The sequence below is a fragment of the Microtus pennsylvanicus genome, chromosome 4 (assembly GCF_037038515.1).
Source record: "Microtus pennsylvanicus isolate mMicPen1 chromosome 4, mMicPen1.hap1, whole genome shotgun sequence".
In the NCBI taxonomy this organism is placed as follows: Eukaryota; Metazoa; Chordata; class Mammalia; order Rodentia; family Cricetidae; genus Microtus; species Microtus pennsylvanicus.
In genome coordinates this window covers 90,810,633-90,829,776 of record NC_134582.1, presented here as the reverse complement: position 1 = coordinate 90,829,776, position 19,144 = coordinate 90,810,633, and the positions used below count along the sequence as shown (strand labels likewise).

At 43.7% G+C, this 19,144-nt stretch overlaps 1 protein-coding gene across 1 annotated transcript in view; it reads right to left on the bottom strand.

Moving 5' to 3' along the window:
• Elovl2 (ELOVL fatty acid elongase 2) overlaps positions 1-17,949 on the bottom strand; it is a 39,737-nt gene extending 21,788 nt beyond the window's left edge. Inside the window, exon 1 of the mRNA XM_075969836.1 lies at positions 17,882-17,949. Coding sequence (XP_075825951.1) covers positions 17,882-17,884 — 3 coding nt within the window. The 5' untranslated portion in view covers positions 17,885-17,949. The remainder of the gene's footprint in view (positions 1-17,881) is intronic.
• Between the last annotated feature and the right edge of the window lie 1,195 nt (positions 17,950-19,144).

Below are 19,144 nucleotides of genomic sequence, written 5' to 3'. Positions count from 1 at the left end.
TGTGTAGCTTTAAAGCAGCCTGAGGGGTGGAAACGTAGGTGGCTGTGGCAGCCAGCATCAAGCCTGGCAGAGATGTCAGGGTGAAGCTTGGTTGGAGTTGCAATGGTCCACCGTGGGTATCTGGAATCTGATTTTAAGTAGGGAGCCTCCTCTGCTGTACTGACAAACAGGCACTGTGGGAAGATGCAGCTGTCTACTGCACTGTTGACATGCCCACAGTGTCTCTAGTACTTGGGTCCTCTGTCTACTAAAAGACTTAGGAAGAAAGCCCTGGCAACAGCCACAGAAGACAGCCATGCAGTGCTTACTTAGAGTCGCTCTTCACCAAATTGTTCATCTTATTCTGCTGTTCTCTAGTCATAGACTCCTCTAATGGAGGAACCACTCAACTTCAAAGAAGGTCACCTGACCATGCCAACCATGGTTACTCCTCCCCAGGTAACATCATTCAGAGTAAAGCCTATCTATATTAAACCCAGAAGACTCTCAGCTCACACGCACTTAATGGGAAGTCAGGATGCAAAAGGCTGCAATGTCTCATATAGTAAATAAAATCCTACTTAGTCACACGGCCTTTCCCAATTCCGCAGAAACCTTACAGATGGATGCTTCACTATGACACTGATGATCACTGCAACAAGGCAGGGAGCACCAGCGCAGGACCCAGGAGACCCAGGCTCTTCTCTGGATGCTCACGAGTGAAAGCTGTGTGGCCTTGGACTTCAGTTATCTATGCCTCCTTCCTGTGGCAGTGGAAGTAGCTGCTGCTAAAATATTTCTCACCAGAACAGGATTTTTTTATTACGACTTCATGAACACTAATGTACATCACAACACCCACCTCCACCTTACAGTCACTAAGGGAAGGACACGTGTGTGCTGTCATTCACACCAACTTCTAACATTGCTGGTGGACCCATCACACCTGTCCAGAAATGAAAACTCAAATGACAGGATTATCAACCAGTCTGCAGACATCGGAGCATTCCAAGTGAACTTTACATGTAGTATTACCACTAGAGCTAAAATTTACATCCCTACATTCAGTTTTGTACTTTGAATTAATTTATAATCAATAAATAAAAATTATATGTTAAGAGTGTGTGACATGCTTTGAAATATACATACACTTTTTAAGGGGCCAAGTCAAATAAACTTATACATTCTCTTACCACTTTTTTGTGGTGCAAACACCTAAAATCTCTATTTTAGGAATTCCCAAGTACGTAATTATTAACTGCCATGAATGCGTCATTCGGCAATCTCTTAAGTCCTACACTTTACATTGCTCACCTTATAACAACAAAGACATCTGTCGGTAACAAGCCAAAACTGAGAAATTTTTGGTATGAATGCTTAAGCATTTCTTAAACTTTCCTTTCAAAAATATATTTTTGAAATGTAACTTTAAAAATATTAAAATGTCAATTTTATTATACTTTCTCTTTTCATACAAATCCATAATTTGGGCCTAAGAATTAGCTGTGAAACATATAGTTTTGTTATGAATAGAACGAGCTCCCAAAGGAGGGATTTATGAATAACGTTGTCACTGACTTATGTTGTATATGCACAGGTCAGAGGATGGCTTACTGGGGTCAGTTCTCTCCTTCTTCCTCGTGGGCTCCAGGGATCCTGCCTATGTTGTCAAGGTTGACAGCAAGTGTCATAACCTGCTGAGCTATCTCACTGGCCCTGGGATGATGTTTTTAAATGCCAGACGGAAATGGAAACTGCTTATAGACAGTTACAATTCACAGACATCTAATCCAGCTTCCCACCTGAAGCTGGAAATGACTGCGTTTCCACCAACGCTGACGGTAATCTCCCTAACTCAGGAAAACTCCAGGAGCACATTCCCTTTCCAGGGTTTCTCATCCACCAAGAGCTGCAGCGCTCCTCTCTCCCCTTCTGTCATGACTTGTACATCCCATTCTTCTTGCTGGGTCACACAAACGGCACTTTTCTTCCGCATGGGGGCTACTGGGCTGTTTGGAGAGGAGGCGGTTCAGCTTAGTTCCTGCCTTTGCAGCTAATCAGCTCCAAAAGTTCTGCCTCCCTCCCTCTAGCCCCTCCCCTCTCCACTTCTCAGTGATCCGACCCAGCTTTCCTTCCTTCCAACTTCCACAGATGTGGAGATCACTGAGAGTGAGATTTCAGACACATGCCTGCCGTTGCCGTAGTCTCAAGACCACCTCACCTTCTGCAGACCTGTGGGTCTCAACCCCCTTGGGGTCGCATATCAGACATTTACATCATGATTCACAACAGTAGCAAGATTACAGTTAGGAAGTGGCAGCAAAACAATTTTATGGTTGGGGGTCACCCCAATATGAGGAATTGTATTAAAGGGTCTCAGCGTTAGGAAGGCTGAGAACCGCTGCTCTAGAACATTCTCTTCAGTTTTTTTTTTTTTTAGACAAGATCTCACTATGTAATCCAGGCTGACCTCAAACTTAAGATCTTCCTGCCTCCACCTCCAGAATGCTGGGATTTTGGACAAGTGTCAACATGCCTGACCAGCATTTTGCTCTCAATTCTCTCTAGCTGTCAACAATGTAAGGGAGCACTCTCAGAACGTAGATGAACTATCAACCCTCTTACTCTAAACACCACATTTCTATTGGTAGAACCAATCCCATTTTCCTGAGCCTAAAATTCTTTCCCTAACATTCTTCCTTCAAATGGACCAACTAGGACCAGGCATGGGGCAGGGGCAACAGACACACATTGTGCTCACACCATCAAGCAAATGACAGCTACAGAGCTGCCCTGGAACTCCACTGCTTCTCTTAGAGGGTTTTCCTCGGGGATTTGGTTCCTAGCTTTGGCTGGATGCAGCATTTTAACTCCACAGTAGATTAAGATCTGCTACTCTAGAAAAGCACATCCATATCTTTCGTGATCATCCATGGCCTCGCTTCATTTCTCCGAGCCTTATGCTTACCAAGGAGGACTTACAGCTGGCTAGAAGCAAGCATGGTTCCAGCCCAGAGCAACCTCTCATCAGACAAGTCGGGCGCCCCTGCAATGCACTATGGCTGGAGGATTTGCTCTCCTTCCCACATTTTCCCTGGTGAGTAAAGTGAGACTCCCACGTTAGCTACTTAGAGCTGTCATGATCCTACTTCCTATAGTTTGCTCATTTTAAGGCAAGGTATCAAAAACTCCTAATTTAGGAGTTACTGTCACTTGGGTCCTCATTGTATATAGGGCACACATAGAATTGATAACAGGAACACTGAATGAAAGTGGCTATGGTATGTTCACACACAGTACTGGTGTAATACAGGCCACCCATACAGCCATGCACCTATTCTGTAAGACAGGCATTGCTGTTCCTGCTTGACAAGCGAGATGATGCTTCAGCAAGGAAACTACCCTGCTCCACTCACAGCAATGAGCAGCTGTTGTCTATAGGAATGCCAGTTCTTCTCACCACCCGTCCATGTGTGGTTTTGGGGACAGTCTCGAATTGGGCATGTGTGAGATGGTCACCTGAACGACAGAGGACACAGCGTGGCACGCTCTGTGTCCCTATAAAGAGTAAGAATAGATGTGGCTTTCACATGAATAGCATACTCTTGGAGAAAACAATCTGATTGGTCCCTTCATTCTCTAGGAGATGAAAATAAACATCTCACAACAGCATGGCTGGAAGATTAAACAACTTCATATGTGTAAACCATCTATGACAGTTCAAGACACAAAGTTGATACGGAAGAGATAGGCATTAAGTGTTCTGCATTTTCAAATCCCAGTGTGGGCCACACTGTCTCTGCCTTACAACTCCACTGCCACCCTAGCTGAGCACTAAAGGATAGGAAAGGAATATCCTTTAATTAGCAGCCTCTCTCAAAAGTGATAACCTTCTTCTATTATTTTAACAACTTAATAATAAATGTGTGTGTGTGTAGGATGAGTGTATTGGAATATGCATGCCCATGGTGCTGTGTGGAGGTCAGAGGACAACTTTACAGAGTCATTTCTCTTCTCCCCCCTTAAATGGGTTCTGGGAATTGAACTCTGGTCATCAGGGTTGTGTGACAAGTGCTTTTACCTGCTGAGCCCTCAACAGTGATGATGCTCTTTTTTTTTTTTTTTTTTTTTTGGTTTTTTTCGAGACAGGGTTTCTCTGTGGCTTTGGAGCCTGTCCTGGAACTAGCTCTTGTAGACCAGGCTGGCCTCGAACACACAGATGATGGCCTTCTTAACAATTAAAAGAGGAAGTGCAGCCGTGTAACAAGGAGAGGCAGGCATTCCAATTGAAGTGTTTTGTTGTTTTATTTCTTTTTATTTATTTATTTATTTATTTATTTATTTATTTATTTGGTGCTGACATCAAATCCAGGGTTCTGTGCCTGGCATGTAAGTGTTTTACCACAATACACATTTCCAGTTCCCCAGTTTAACTGGAGAAGGCAGTCTCAAAACCAACACTAAATGGAAAAGTTAGTTGTGGAAGAGGAGAGAAGACATGACTTCCCTGACATAAATTCAAAGTTGTAAAGCACAAATATTTATGCAATGTGATTTGAGCACCAAAGTTCTCTTTGCTCCACGGCACTCCTCTGTGGTGCTAGAACAAAAACAGCTTGCCTGGGGATCAGAGTGTGGAGCAAGCCACTAGTTAGCCTTAGAGGCCAGACAGTGGTGGCGCACATCTTTAATCCCAGCACTCAGGAGGCAGAGGCAGGATCTCTGAGTTAAAGGCCACACCAGGCTACACTAGATTGATCCAGTCTCAAAGAGAAACAGAGTCAGGCTGTGGTAGCTCACACTTTTAATGTCAGTACTTAGGAGTCACAGGCCTTTAATCCAGCACTAGGGAGGTGGAGACAGGAAAGGGTGTGGCTGGGAGGAGAGAATGTAAGGCAGGAAGGAGACAGGAGGAGCTCACATTCAGTCTGAGGACTTTGTAGGGACAGGATACCCCATTCAGTCTGAGAATTTCGTAGAGGTAAGAACTTGTGGCTGGCTTCTCTGCTTCTCTGATCTTTCAGTTTTCACCCACTAATAGTTGACTCTGGGTTTTTATTATTAAGACCAATTAGAATTCATGCTACACTCCTCTCTACAGCTTACCTCAGTTTCCCTATTACTAACCATCTCCCAGCGTGCTGTGGAAGTGAGTGCTGGCAGGGATGGCTCTTATTGCTGAGAAGATGAGGGTAGCTGCTCGTGTACCTGGTCACTCTCTTTCCATACAGGGACCACCAGCTTATTCTTTTCCTTACTGTTGGTAATGCCCTTCAGTTTCTAAAGTGTGCCTTCAGATGTTGATTCAGCTAAGAGGCCAGATTAGGGTCCAAGGAAACAAAAGGCAGCCTCCTGGTTCTGACTCATCCTTCTCAGATATGCTCATGCAGGGCAAATTTTGGACCTTAGACACTAATACAGATCCTAAATTTAAACTTGGCAGGATCTAAATTTAAATTTTAACTTGGCAGAAATATATAAATGTATTAAAATGTAGATAATAAAATATATCAAGGCTGGGGCAATAGTTCAGTCAGTAAAGTGACCAGGTGTGGTAGGGCCCACTTGTAATCCCAGCACTAGGGAAGTGAGGCAGGCAGATCTCTGAACTTGCTGGTCAGTCAGACTGGCCTGCTTGGTATATTCCAGGCCATTGAGGGACCATATCTCAAAATCAAAAGTAAACAGCTCCCGAGGAACCACGCTTGAAGTTGATCTCTGATCTCCACACACACATGCATGCACACACGTGGACATGCATGCATACATACACAGAACATATCCACAAAATATATCTCAAGCATGTGATTAAATTCTGTCATATTTGCTTCAAATTTCTTAACATTAATTCAGCAACTGTTTGAGTCTCTCTGATAGGCTAAGCATAAAGATAGGAACACAAGTAATTCCTTCTGCTCAACTCCCCAACCTGGATCCCTGTGACAGACCTGATGTGACAGTCACACACTGTAATAGGTCATCATACCTTTTTCTGCAGCTTGTTCTATCATTCAGTATTTCGTGGGGTCTGTTCATGGGGAAACCTAGTTAATTCATCCACAGGCTGGATTTTACCATAGGAATCTAATACATTACATATTTCCTGATGGATATATTAGGTTTTTCCCAATTTTTGGTTACTATAAAAAATGCTGCTTTATGTACAACCTCTAATGCCTATAAATAAAAGCTTATCTGGGGAAAGCCTAGTAGAGAAATTGCTATGTTGTTTAGGAAATGCATTTTAAAACCTTTTCTGTGAAAACTACCACATTGCTCTAAAATATTTATGAAACTTGCTACTGTCTGTTTTTAATCTTTGTTAAATTCATGGGTGTGACATGGTCTCAGTTTGCATTTCCACATTACCATGGGAGCTATGCATGTCTTTCCATGTTTATCAGCATACTCTGAAAGCCTCCTCTTCGGAGCAGTTGTCCCCATGCTTCTCATGGGCTGCCTGTCCTCTTGCTTTAATGCCCTCATGCATCCTTCATGCTGCCTTTTTGTTATATTCACTGCAATTCTTTCTAGTTATCCTCATTTTTTTTAAAGCGTGGCCTCTGGCATCTTCTCACCCATGCCAAGCACACTCTACCGTCAAGCTACAGCCCCAGTCTACACATCATATATTATGGCTTGTGCCAAAAAATGACCCAAGCTTGCTACTCTATTTTTCAGTAGTTTTAAATTTTCACTTTCCTTTATAAATGATCTAGAATTCACAGAGTGTCAGGAGGAGATTTAATTGTCTTGGCTCAATTCCGTGCTCCCTGTGACACCACCCTTGTCAAGATCAACACCTGCACCATCTTTCCCCTTCTTCTTGCCTCATCTGGTGGTCCACTTAGAATTTTCCATGCTGCTAAAACAAAATCAAGGATACTCTTCCCTGTGATACTGATGACCTATCAGGTCTGTTTGTCAGTGTGCTAGAGATGTCCCCATCCCTGTGCTCTGGCTTGGCCATGGCAGTGGGGGTATGCACTTGTCCACCTGCTCCTTACAGGAGGTCTGAGCCGTGAAGGCACGTGAAGGTCCTAAGAAAAGTTTCTCACTAACCCATTAAAGCCACAGAACTTTGCCTCCCATAACTAATTTTCACATCTCTACACAGTGCTTCCCAAGTATTGAAAAGTGGGTTTGCACAGTACACAAAAATCTAGTGTTAAACTATTTTCTATGGTGTACATCAAGGCTCAGAAATTTCAAGTTTATATAATACAAAACATCCCACAAATGATTGCAAAGTGTACAGTTTTAAGATACCCCTCCTGCTAGTGAGCTGGCCTACTTTAGCACTTTGTTTAGGAAAGGACTTTGCTAACATGCAGGTAACATACTCAGATTAATTTCTGGAAGAAAGAATATGTGCCTACAAAATTCCTCCATGAAAGTATTTCATTTTATTTCCGTAAGTCCATTAAAATATTGGACATCTATGATAGATATACACATAATTCAAATTTAAAAACCTAAAAAGGGGCTGAAGAGATGGCTCAATAGTTAAAAAGAATGCGTATTACTCTTGCAAAGACTCAAGTTCAGGACCTAGCATCCACGTCAGGTGGCACACATCATCTGCAACTCTAGCTCCAGAGGATCCAACACCCTTTTCTGGGCTCCTTGAGTGCCTGCACGTACATGTATACACTCCTTCCCATCTCCATACACACATATGTAATTTTAAAAATTTTTAAATAAGCCGGGTGATGGTGGCGCACGCCTTTAATCCCAGCACTCGGGAGGCAGAGGCAGGTGGATCTCTGTGAGTTAGAAGCCAGCCTGGCCTACAAGAGCTAGTTCCAGGACAGGAACCAAAAAGCTACGGAGAAACCTTGTCTCAAAAATCCAAAAAAAAAAATTTTAAATGAATAAAACCAAATATCGAATGTTCCAAAATGCTAAAATGAAAGCTAAGTTTTAGTGCAGTGAATTTTGCTTTTTGTTACACTTTCCTGAAATGATTTAAACTAAGGAATCACTATTGCAGGATGTAGGAAATCTAGAACCATGTTGCATGTCCCAAATAAATGCATTATAATGTGTGTATATGCATGTGCAACACTTGGTTCTATGTTCCTCAAGGTGGTGTGTATAGTATTTTCAGCTACTAAAAATCCAATTACTACAAAAAATTCTACGTGAAGAACTCTACCAAATAAAAAGCTAAAATCTGACACATAATTAAAAATATTCTCTAAATACCTCTTCTCTAATTATATATGGTTCAAAAATACACAGTTCCTAGTCACACTAACTCTTCCCTCTGTCCACAGCATGCCTGTTGTCTCATCCTGCTCTACAGTTTTCTCCATAGTGCATCTACCACTAATATGCTGTTTACTATAGTCTTTATTTAGAGTCCATATCTATTGTCTGGTACCTTCCTATATATCACAAGCATCAATTGACACACGCACTGTGTGCTTAAATATAAAACAAATAATTATCTTAAGTATTTGACACATAAATGAATTCCAAGGAAATAGTATCAAATGGAAAATAGTATTAAATTAGTTGAAGGAAATTCAGAATTTCTTTACAAATATGTTAAATCAAGCCAGGTGTGTGGCACATGCTTGAAATCCTAGCACTTGGGAGGTGCTGGCAAGAGGTCACTCCCTCAACTACCTAATGAATTTAAGGCCAGCCTGGATTATTCTGTCTCAAAAATAAAACAAACAAATATGATACCCCCTTCCCACATCAACCTGGTTTAAGGAAAACTGAGTTTGAGAACTTTTAATGCAATGCTTGTCAAACAAACAAACAAACAAACAAACTCCTCGTCAGGGTAACGAGAAAAGTAGATATATACAATGCCACAAGCAATTGTCTGTAGAAGAAACACAGGCATAACGTGGGTTTGAGTACCCAGTCTACCACTTGCTAGTTACAAATTACAAAACAGTTTCCAAGATACCCTTCCCGCTAGCAAGCAAGGCTACTTTAGCACTTTGTTTTTAAGATTCTGAATTTGTAACCCGACTCAAGTCTTGGTATCCTCAAACATGGAAAAACAACAGATCCGTTTATCAAACAGTTATTCTCTACATGTCTCCTGTGTGCAGGCTCCATTGTGGTCTGGAGTCAGCAGGAGAGATGGCAGGGGTGATGCACACCCTTATAGACTGGGTGGTGGAGAGAGACTGAAAACAGCAGGCATAACAAACAAGCTATCAGCTAAACAGATGATGCTAAGGTGTTTCTGTACACCAACATATAGAACAAACGTATGGTGCTGTAATTTCATGTTTAGGGCTGGGCTGATCACAAACAGAAACAGGGTGTGGGTGCACACACACACGTGTGTGCATGTGACGCGTTTTACTTGAAAGTGGGTGAACAGAGAGTCAAGCCATGACAGACTGAGTCACCCCACCAAGTAGTGAAGCACTATGCAGGGCAGTGAGGACTTTGTCCAGAGACCCAGAAACTTCAGGCTGCCTGGTTCAAAGTCCCGCCAAGCCTGTCTTCCACCAGCCCCTTCCATAGTAACTTCACTCCAGCCAGGCCAGGTCCCAGTACTTGCAAACCCCATATCCAATGATCCCTCCAAGATAACATAGTCTTTCATTCTCTGCTTATTTTGTGCTCACTCATATTCTTAAATGTCTCACCACTTTTCATTCCTCTAAACTGACAAGAGAAGCCGTATACTCTAACACACAAAAATCCAATAATCTGCCATGCTTGGATTTAATAATGGAAAGACTGAGGATGCGGGGGGAAGGCAGATAACAGAAGAAATATTTTCTAGTAGGGTGGTTTTCGGGGTTAAGGCCTTAAGCTAAGCACCGTTAAGAAGCTCAAGTCAGGCAATTTGATGTGGGTGGCTGAGCAAATGGCTGTGGCTTAATCTGATTACAGGAGGCTCTCTGGATTGCTTAAAGCTGTTATTCAAATCCATGGCAGTTTTCAGAAAGCAGGCAGTTTGCTATGACACGAGTGCATCTACAGGGAGAACCACTCAATAAGAAATGGTTTTTAAAAAAGCACACACGAGCTATGTTTCAGGTTTTCCTTTTCATCAATTACTTTAATAGAATTTTTGTAGCTTCAGGGATCTGAGGATGAGACAATGAAACCTTGCCACATTTTCATTCCTCCCGGGGTGGGGCAAGGGGAGAAATCCTGAATATTAAATTTAATATTTCCTTCATAGGGATATAAGGTTTTTAAAATGTAAATGTGTTTAGATAAATCAAGACGTTGAAAACCTCTCCAGTCCACGAATACAGGAAGTCACAGCTGTAAAGACGGGTACGCCTGAGCTTCTGTAAGCAATTGCCATCTCCCTGTTGGGAGGGCTTTACATACACTGTCTAATCTGATCCAGTCTTCACTATGTATGACAGTCTAGGAATGAGAAAACTGGGCTTCACATGGCTAAACAACTTGGGAGACACAGAGATCAGGGAACTGGACCCAAGAGTGTGTAACTAAAGGGAGAATTTTTAAAAACTGAACCATGAAAACTAGTGGAAAGAATCAACATCTTAGCTAAGCCCCTACATCGCCCATGTCCAGTAGGTAACTTTCTACACACAGCCTCCTCCTGCACACCCAATCCTTCTCTACCTCCTTCAAAGTCTTAACTAGAACCCCTACTCTCAAGTTTAACACTTGTCCAAACCTGGCCCGAGCCATCTCTCGCTGTCACAAAGCTCAGTGTCCACATTAAAGCATCCACAGAGTTGTCCTTGCATGGACTGGGATCTGTGAAGTCAGCCTTGTCCACAAAGGATGATGCTTCCCAAATCCATTATCTTCTGAAGCCTTACTGGCTATTTCCTCTCCCTCTGAGGTTCTGGTCGGTTCTACATCACTGATTTCACGCACACCCAAACAGACCCAGCCACTATCCAGGGTGGATCCCAACTCCTTGAGGCACACACGCAACAATTTTACAAGTCCCCCTCTTTCTTTAGCTGCAGAGCACTAGATTTCAACTTTGTGTCCACTTGATTCCTGGCCTGAAGAGCCCATGCTCTTCCCCCAGGAGACAAGGTATTTGTATGTTTCTTTAAAGAGGAAGTTACTCAATACAGAGAGTGGATTCCATTTCTTCAAAGGAAGCGCAAAAGCAAACTATTCATTCCAAAGTCTGAGCTGAGGACTGTTACAAAGGCTTGTTCTGCCTATAGGAGGCAAGTGCTGATAAGATTAGCGTTGTCTGCAGAAAGTCCTAACCCAGGGACAGTTCCACTCAATTCTCAAACTGAAAGAGGAAAGAAACTTAGGAGCCAGTTAACCTAATGGGCAATATGAACTTAGCAGTATCTAGCAGCGGGGGTAGAACTTTCCAAGTGGCTGGTGTCTAAGCATGCTACAGTTTAGTAAGAAACGTGGTCACAAAAATCACTGGGGCTTAGGTTGCTTTTTGCTTCGCATTTGAAACAGACTTCAGGTTGTGAATTGTCAAATGACTTGTGATGAATGCCATTTATTTTTAGGAATCAGAACACACACACACACACACACACACACGCCAGAAAAGGAGTTGAATATCTTGATGATAGAAAGGAGTAACAACTGCCCAGCCTCTGGAGCAGGGTGTGAGAGAGCCCCCAGAAATAATTTAGATAGGATGTCCTAGTTAGTGGCATTTCTCCAGAGCCGAAAGCACCCTCCCTCCCAAACTAAATTCACCACTGACTTTCCAAGGGCTAAGAAATCTGATTTCTAAGCCAAGAAATTTGTGGGTCAGTTTAAAGAAGGCCTTAAGCACAGAGCAGAAGGGCTCAGGCACAGGATGCTCCTTTTTCCAGACACAGAGAGGAAAGCCAGCTTGAAGGGAACTCTGAAAACAGCTTGCCAGCCAGTGTGCACACCTGTTATCCTGTGCTTGCACTCAGGAGGCTGAGGTAGAAGGGCAAGGTACAGGCCAGCCTGGCTTATAAAGTGAGACCCTGCCTCAAAACAGAACAGAGCAAAACATATAAGTACTGTTTCTGCAATACAGACACATTCATCTTTAAAGGCACAGTGTTCTGAGCCTGCCACCTAAATAAGAGTCTCCAAGTAGTCCTAATGCCTATGGAATTCAAAGATCTCAAAAGTACATTTACATTATTAAATCACTGCAATTAAAACTAAATGATAAACTCTTAAGACATAAAATATGTGATTCCGCTGTTGTCATTTCTGGCAGTCTTCCTATTACAGTCATTCTAATCAAACTGGAGACTACCTGATGCTGGAAAGCTACTCGTCTACCGTGTGGGTGCTCCTGTCACATAAGGAACACATGCATGCTCCAGTTCTGATCTACATGAAGTGAAACTTTAATGTTTACATATTTAAGTGTGTGCGCATACATACATATTTGGGCTAACAAACACCTTGAGTGCTAACATAATGCCATAATAGAATATTTCATACCTGAACTCATGCTATATAGTCAAAACGTAAGAATATTGAAAATGTGTAAAATGACCTTTAGGCTGTGTGCTATGAAAAATAAATGAATTCTGTGTTTAGAATTACCATGCTCAAGATATATCATTGTGTTAGGATTTGTGTCTACAAATACTTTAAAATCTTGAAAAAAAATCCTAAAATCCAAGCTACTTCTGTTATCCAGCATTTCAGAGGATGAACATTCAGTCTGCATAGGCATCCATGTGTGCATCCATATCTATTCACCCATGGAACTCATGGGGTGGAAACGACAGAAACCAGGCCACACTGAAATTAAATGTTGGCTTTTTATAACTGTGTAAGAAAGTACATTCATATTGGCTAGTGAATAAGGTACTCGGGAGTACTGAAAAAGGCATCTTGAACAAATCATTTATCTTCTTTGAAACTCAATTTTCTTACCTATGATGTAGGCTTAGTGCTGTAGGATTCTTATGAGGGAAACTTCAAAACAGTATGCATAAAAATGTACTAAAACAACATGATGTGTTAGCTGTATTAAAACCTACTCATGTTTAAATGAGTACAAGCACAGCACATTCATGATGTGGCCGCAGGGGCAGGGGCAGGGGCTCACATCATCCTAGGGATGCGCGCTGAGCCTGTGCTCCCTCCCATGTTTGGAGACAGGGCCTCTCACTGAATCTGGAGCTTTCCAATGTGTCTAGACTGGCTGGCCAGCAAGCCCAGGGATCTTCTCATCTCTGTCCCCCAACCCCTCAATACTGGGGTTACAGTGCTCAGTACCATGCCTAGCTTTGGGGTGATGCCAGGAGTCTGGAGTCAGGTCCTCATGCTGGCACACCATCTCTTTACTGACCACCCTCTCCCCAACCTGCAGTGTGTTTAAGTTATAATAGCCAACTACTATAAATGCATATGAAGCGAAAAGTTACCCAGAAAATTCATGGATCATAGCTTTGCCAATATTAAGAAAAATATTCATTTTTAATTTCAGTATGAAAATAACACTATAAATTTTATTATGTATAAATAAGAACGTAACCTGGCTTCTTTTACACAGTACAGTAGATTCAGTTACAGAAAGATATGTTTTGGTTTTAGTAAGAATTTATGATTAAATGATAGATTTTGGGTTTTAACGTAATTGTATGATCACAAACATGGCCATGAAATGCAAATGCAGCTCCAGGTATACAGAGGCCTGGCTGCACTGTGGTAGAGCAATCGCTGCTGAACCCTATGACGTGCCACTGGCTGGAGGAGTGTGTAATTAGCCCTTAACACACCCCTACAGATAAGTGGAGGAAAAAAAGCAGTGTGGTGGGACTCAGGTGTTCTGACCTTCAAATTCTCAACATGCAACAATGTTAGTGCCTATGATAGGCTAGCATCATCCCTAGGGTGATCACCTAATATTGAGATACATATTGAGAACACAGACAATGCTGGTCCTTGGGAAGTCTGAATTCAGTGAGAGATACAAAGGCAAAAGACACCATTACTAAGTACAGGATCAGAAGGGGCCGAGAGTACTTGAGTGAACTAGGTAGTCGTGCTGATGCCTGAGAGTCTGGTGTGTTTGGAAAAGGGAGGCAGGCTCCAGCTTTCAGTGCCGTGGTTATGTGAGATCTAATCACAGTGGTGGTAAGAGACAGATACACAACTCCCCGGGGAAGAGCCCTGGCTGAGTCCCATCTGATGCCAACAAAATAATTGTATGCAAAAGATTAACCCTACTTAGCAAGTGGGTAAACTGTGTGTTAGAGTGACCCGCCCAGAGGGCAGGACTGGTGGTAATCCAGCCAGCACTAAAAGCTGGGTTTTCTGACCACCTGTCCAGTGCCTTTGTCCACAGGTGCAGAGGAGAGCCCTCTGCTTCTCACCATGCATCAGACAGTGAGAGGTCACTACTGTCATGGTCTCTGCTATTACCATTAATTGGAGCCATGATGTCTCTTGAAAGATTAAATGAAGCTCATGTGCAAAAAATGCTTTTAAGGTTCTAAGATCAATTTTAGTTTTTCTTTCTGTGAATTATTTTTCTTTTCTTTTCTTAGATGGATCATTTTAATACCAAGCTGTCATTTAAAGTAATTATTACTTTTTGAATATTAGAAATGAGCTATAAAATAAAAACCATTATGATTAAACATGAGAAAGGACTGAGGAAAGAATAGGGAGATGTGGAGTCCAATGATTCAGAGAACATTATTTCTCAGCAGAGGCAAGAAGTTAATAATCAAGAGAGCAAAGAGGTAGAAGCCTTGCAGGAAGGGCAAACATGGCAGAAACAGAGCCGGAGTAGAGGTGAGAAAATGTCAAAAAAAAAATTTTTTTTTCAAACAAAACCCTTAGGCTATTGGACAAAAACCAACATGAAAGAAGAAAATGCACCAAGAATCAGGTGTCCGACACAGTAACCTAGAGAGCTGGTGGAATTACCAGCAGCCTGGCAGAGGCTGAAAGGTGAGCGGCTTTCTTTGCCTAGTGTTGGGTCTAAGGTGGCAGCATGCTTCTCATGAGTGGAAAGGGTCTCAGAGATAAGAGACAAGTTTGGATGTGCGTGCTACAGAGAGCTGTTTGTTCAATATGATGACCTCCAAAGCAAGAGCAACTAAAATACAGCCACCCTGAACTAGCATGTGCTAAAAGTAAAAACACACTAAAATTTAGGGAAAAACTGAGAGGTTTCTTTGTTTTAGGTAGGATCTTTTTTTACAGCACAGGGAAGGCTTGAACTCACAATCCTTCTACCCCATTCTCCAAGTGTTGCCATTGCAAGAATGCACCGCCATATCCTGGGCATGATTTTGAAGATTTTGTGTGAAAAGGATGCGTAAAATTCCTTATCTTTTTGTGTCGGTTGCATGTGGATGTAACACTTGCCTAGAATAGGTTAAATGCTAACATTGCTTGCCAGAGTCTCTGCTTTTTCCAGTGTGCCTACCAGAAACTGAAAGCCATGCATAAGCTTTACATTATATTTCTATTAGATATAGTGGACTCATAAAGTACATAATCTTATTTATTCCTCCCCCCAATTTTATAATATCGTATCTTGAAACAGTCACTATTGCTCTGGCTGGTCCTGTGGCTAAGCCAGGCTGGTCTCAATCTCCAGGCCCTCCTACTTTGGTTTCCCACATACTAGAAACACATGCATGCACTTCAATGTCCTGCCATAGTATCACTTTCTATGGAAGAAAATCCTGAGATCACATAGTTAAATGTGGAGCTGAGATTCGAACTCATGAATGACACCAGATCACATCAACTTCAAAACAAGTCATGCTCTTACATCACCAAACAGCTAGATTTCAGATTTTAAACAGCAAAAGTAATAATTTACTAGAATAACCTTGTCAGAATTAGTGATGGCCTAATCTTATTATTCATAATTAAAAACAAAAATAGGTAAATGTGTGACTTCCGAGGTGTGATGAATTACTGTTGATGTTCACACAGTTTCACTCTCCTGGGCTAGCAAAATCTCCACGGCAACTTCATTCCTTAGTGAGTACCTGCTCATAGCAATTGCACACCCTCCACCAAGTTAGACGGCCCATGTCTGATTGCCCAGCAGAGGAAACCCATCATCGACATAACCCAGAACAGAAGGACCCTGCTTTCTGAGCACAACTCAAATACATGGCACAGATGAGCTTAACACATTTCCAGCAATCTTCCAAACCACAATGCATTTCATTCAACCCTTTACCAAAGAATCAAAATGTTGAGCTTGCCCAGTTGGATAATTTAAAAATACATTGTGTCTGGTATGGTGGTTCCATCCTGTAACCCTAGCACTCAGGAGGCGGAGGCAGGAGGATTGAGATCTTGAAGCTAGCCTGAACTAAGAGATTCTGTCTCAAAAAAAAAAAAAATTCAAGAAGCAAAATCTTATTTTCTTACTTTCTGCTAGAATTCTAACAGTAAAATCTCCTGCAATGCAAACTGAAATAAAAAATAAAGCATCATTAATTTATGTTTAGTTCATGGTTTTAATTGTGAAAACAAAGCTGCAGCTTCTACTACCTGGACAAGACTAGCTGAGGACCATCAGCTGTTTAATCTTAACTCCGTTATGTTCAAATCTTCTCATGCCAACGCCATTGGCAGTTTGTCTCTGATTATGATAAACACACTTTCCTAGACCGACGGCAGATCACCGGCATACATTTACACTGTGCAAATGGGGGGAAAGGAGCTTGAATAGCATTCTTTGCAGTAAGACTGATTGGCAGAGACATCTTTGGCTTGGATGTATAAGCGTCTATCAACTGACCCACTTACTTATGAACGCTACCCCCACCCTTTCCCCTCTACCCCATTTCTCAGAAGTGAAACTGCTCGATTTGGACACAGATTTGAAAATGCCCATTGAAAAGGGGCTCAAACAATACAGAAACAAAGATTTTTAAGACTTTTCCTTGACGTTGGCCCAATGACTGCTTCATTGAGTTCAATATTCCTAGAAGCTTTCCCTAACTAAAACCTATATACTTTGGAACAAAGGTTCAGAACCGAAGGGTGGGGGCGTGGGTTAGCACTAAAAATGATCTCTCCACTCAGAAGACTCAAGTGGCAGAGGCGGTCACCAATATTCTAGTCGGTGAGTGTCTCCTGTCCAACAGCAGAGTGTGTCTCCCTTTAGATTCTTATCACCTCTGTGAAGTGAACAGTTCTTGTAGTGATTCACTTCAAGGACGCTACTGTCTCCCGCTTAGCAAAGCACAAAGTACTTTGCTGATTTTGTTTGCTTGCTTGTTTTTATTTTAAATAAATGGTGTGTGCCACGCACTGTTGACAAAGACTGTTCACCAAAAACTTGCATTTTAGTGAGGGAGACATTCAATACACTAAATAAAGCAACAGATTATACCATGCTTAATAGAGAAAACAAAATGAAGGAGGTACGGAGAATAAGTGACGGGTGTGCCGGATTTTTAGTGCTAAGGCTTGACCATTCAATCAAGTAGAGAGTATGCGGGAGGAAGGGGACAATCTAGGGCTGACTTAGGTATCAGGTGGGGCAAGAAAAGCGGACAGGCGCTTCACAAATTTAGCAAACCCTGAGGTGGAGGCGAAAAGACAAAGACCAATGAAGACAAATGCGGATTTGAAGACAAACACAGGATTTACGGACTTCTTTTCTTTAGCGGGGAGGTGTTTTTTTTGAGACAGGGTGTCTCACCGTGGCCCAGGCTGGCCTCGAACTCGCGGCAATCCTCCTGCCTCAGCTTCCCTAGGGATGGGGTCGCTGCCTGCCCAGGACCGGCTCCCACCGAGCCCAGAAGCACACAATCTCCGCCTTTGTGCCCAGGCGCCTGGCTTCGCGGGAGACCCTCGGAGAGCGGCTCGGGGAGAGCGTTGGGCCGCGGCTGCAGCGCCGACACGCCCCCGCGCCCCGTTACCCGCCGGGCGCCCGAGACCCCGCGCTCGCACACACCCCCCCCTCGGGCCCCAACGTCCGCCGCCCGCCCGGACGAGGCGCGCGGCCCCACTCACTCACCATGGCCGCGCGGCCGAGATGCGCTGTCCAGGGTAGCCGCCTTCCTCTGCGCCACGCCGCGCGCCGCCCGCGCTAGTCACTCTCCCCCGCCCCCGCCCCCGTCCCCGCGCGCCGCCCGCCTCCCCGCCCCCTCGGGCGCGCGCCGCGCCCTGCCCGCTCCGGGCCGTTTCCTCCGCCCCGCGCCGCTCGCCCTCCGGGGGGGACCACGCGGGGGAGGAGCCCGGGCACGGGCAGCGAGACCGTGGCCCCAGAGGCCTGCGCGGCCCCGCTCCGCGCGCGCCCCCGCCGACGCGGCGCCCCCTGCCGACCGGGCGGGGATTTGCAAGTCCAGCTAGCGACATTGGCTCGTGCTTAGGCGCATCTAGGAAAACAGGCCCCTGGAGGAGCCACCTGCAGCTCCTCCAGTCTCCATGACCCAGTCTCCGAGGAGTGGCAGGGCGAGGCTAAGCGTAAATGCCAGGTGATTTAAATTGGGCACGCAGGTTTGCCCGATACAGAGGACTAGTGGGGTGCACGGCTGCAATCCCAGCACTTGGGGAGCAGAGACAGGAGGCGTGGGAAAGAGTTCAAGGTCAGCCTTAGCTTCTTAGTTCAGCACCAGCCTGAGCTTCATGAGACCCTGTTTCAAATAAGTAAATAAAAAAAGACAAATGATAAGTCGTATACTTTTTGGGTGTCATCAGGATATTGGCACCAATATTCATTCTAAACTGGCCTTTTCAGAAGATCTTACTTCCGGACAGTGTCGGGGGCTCAGGCGGCTTATTCAGTACTTCGTTAATAGTGAATAGAATTAGATCCCAGGCCTTTGTGCGTCACATGACCGCTTTTCATTTTCGACTTCAGAATGAGCTCGCACTTTTCTTTGACGGCTGATGTGATAAACTTGAAACACATGCACAGGTGTTAGGTACGTCTATGGGCAAAGAGGTGGTGATCATAAAAATGCTAAGACTCCTAAGCCTGACCACCAGAACCTGAATTTCTCATCAACAACTTGTTTTCCTCTGCTCTGAGCAGCCTGCAGCTGCTCTGAGCACGAGATCCTGATGGCAGGGCAGTGGATTCTGATGAGTCTGCAGCTGAAAGATCCCGAGAGCTGGGGCGTGGCCAGAGCCCTATAGTAGCTGCCCCTGAGCACAATAAAGAGGCCGTTCTTGGCGCTCTTGTATCAACGATGTCCCCGTGGCCCTGTCTGTCTCTGTCTGTATGTGTGTGTGTTTTAAATTTTCAGCCTAGTTCCCATAGCTCGCGGCGAGTAGA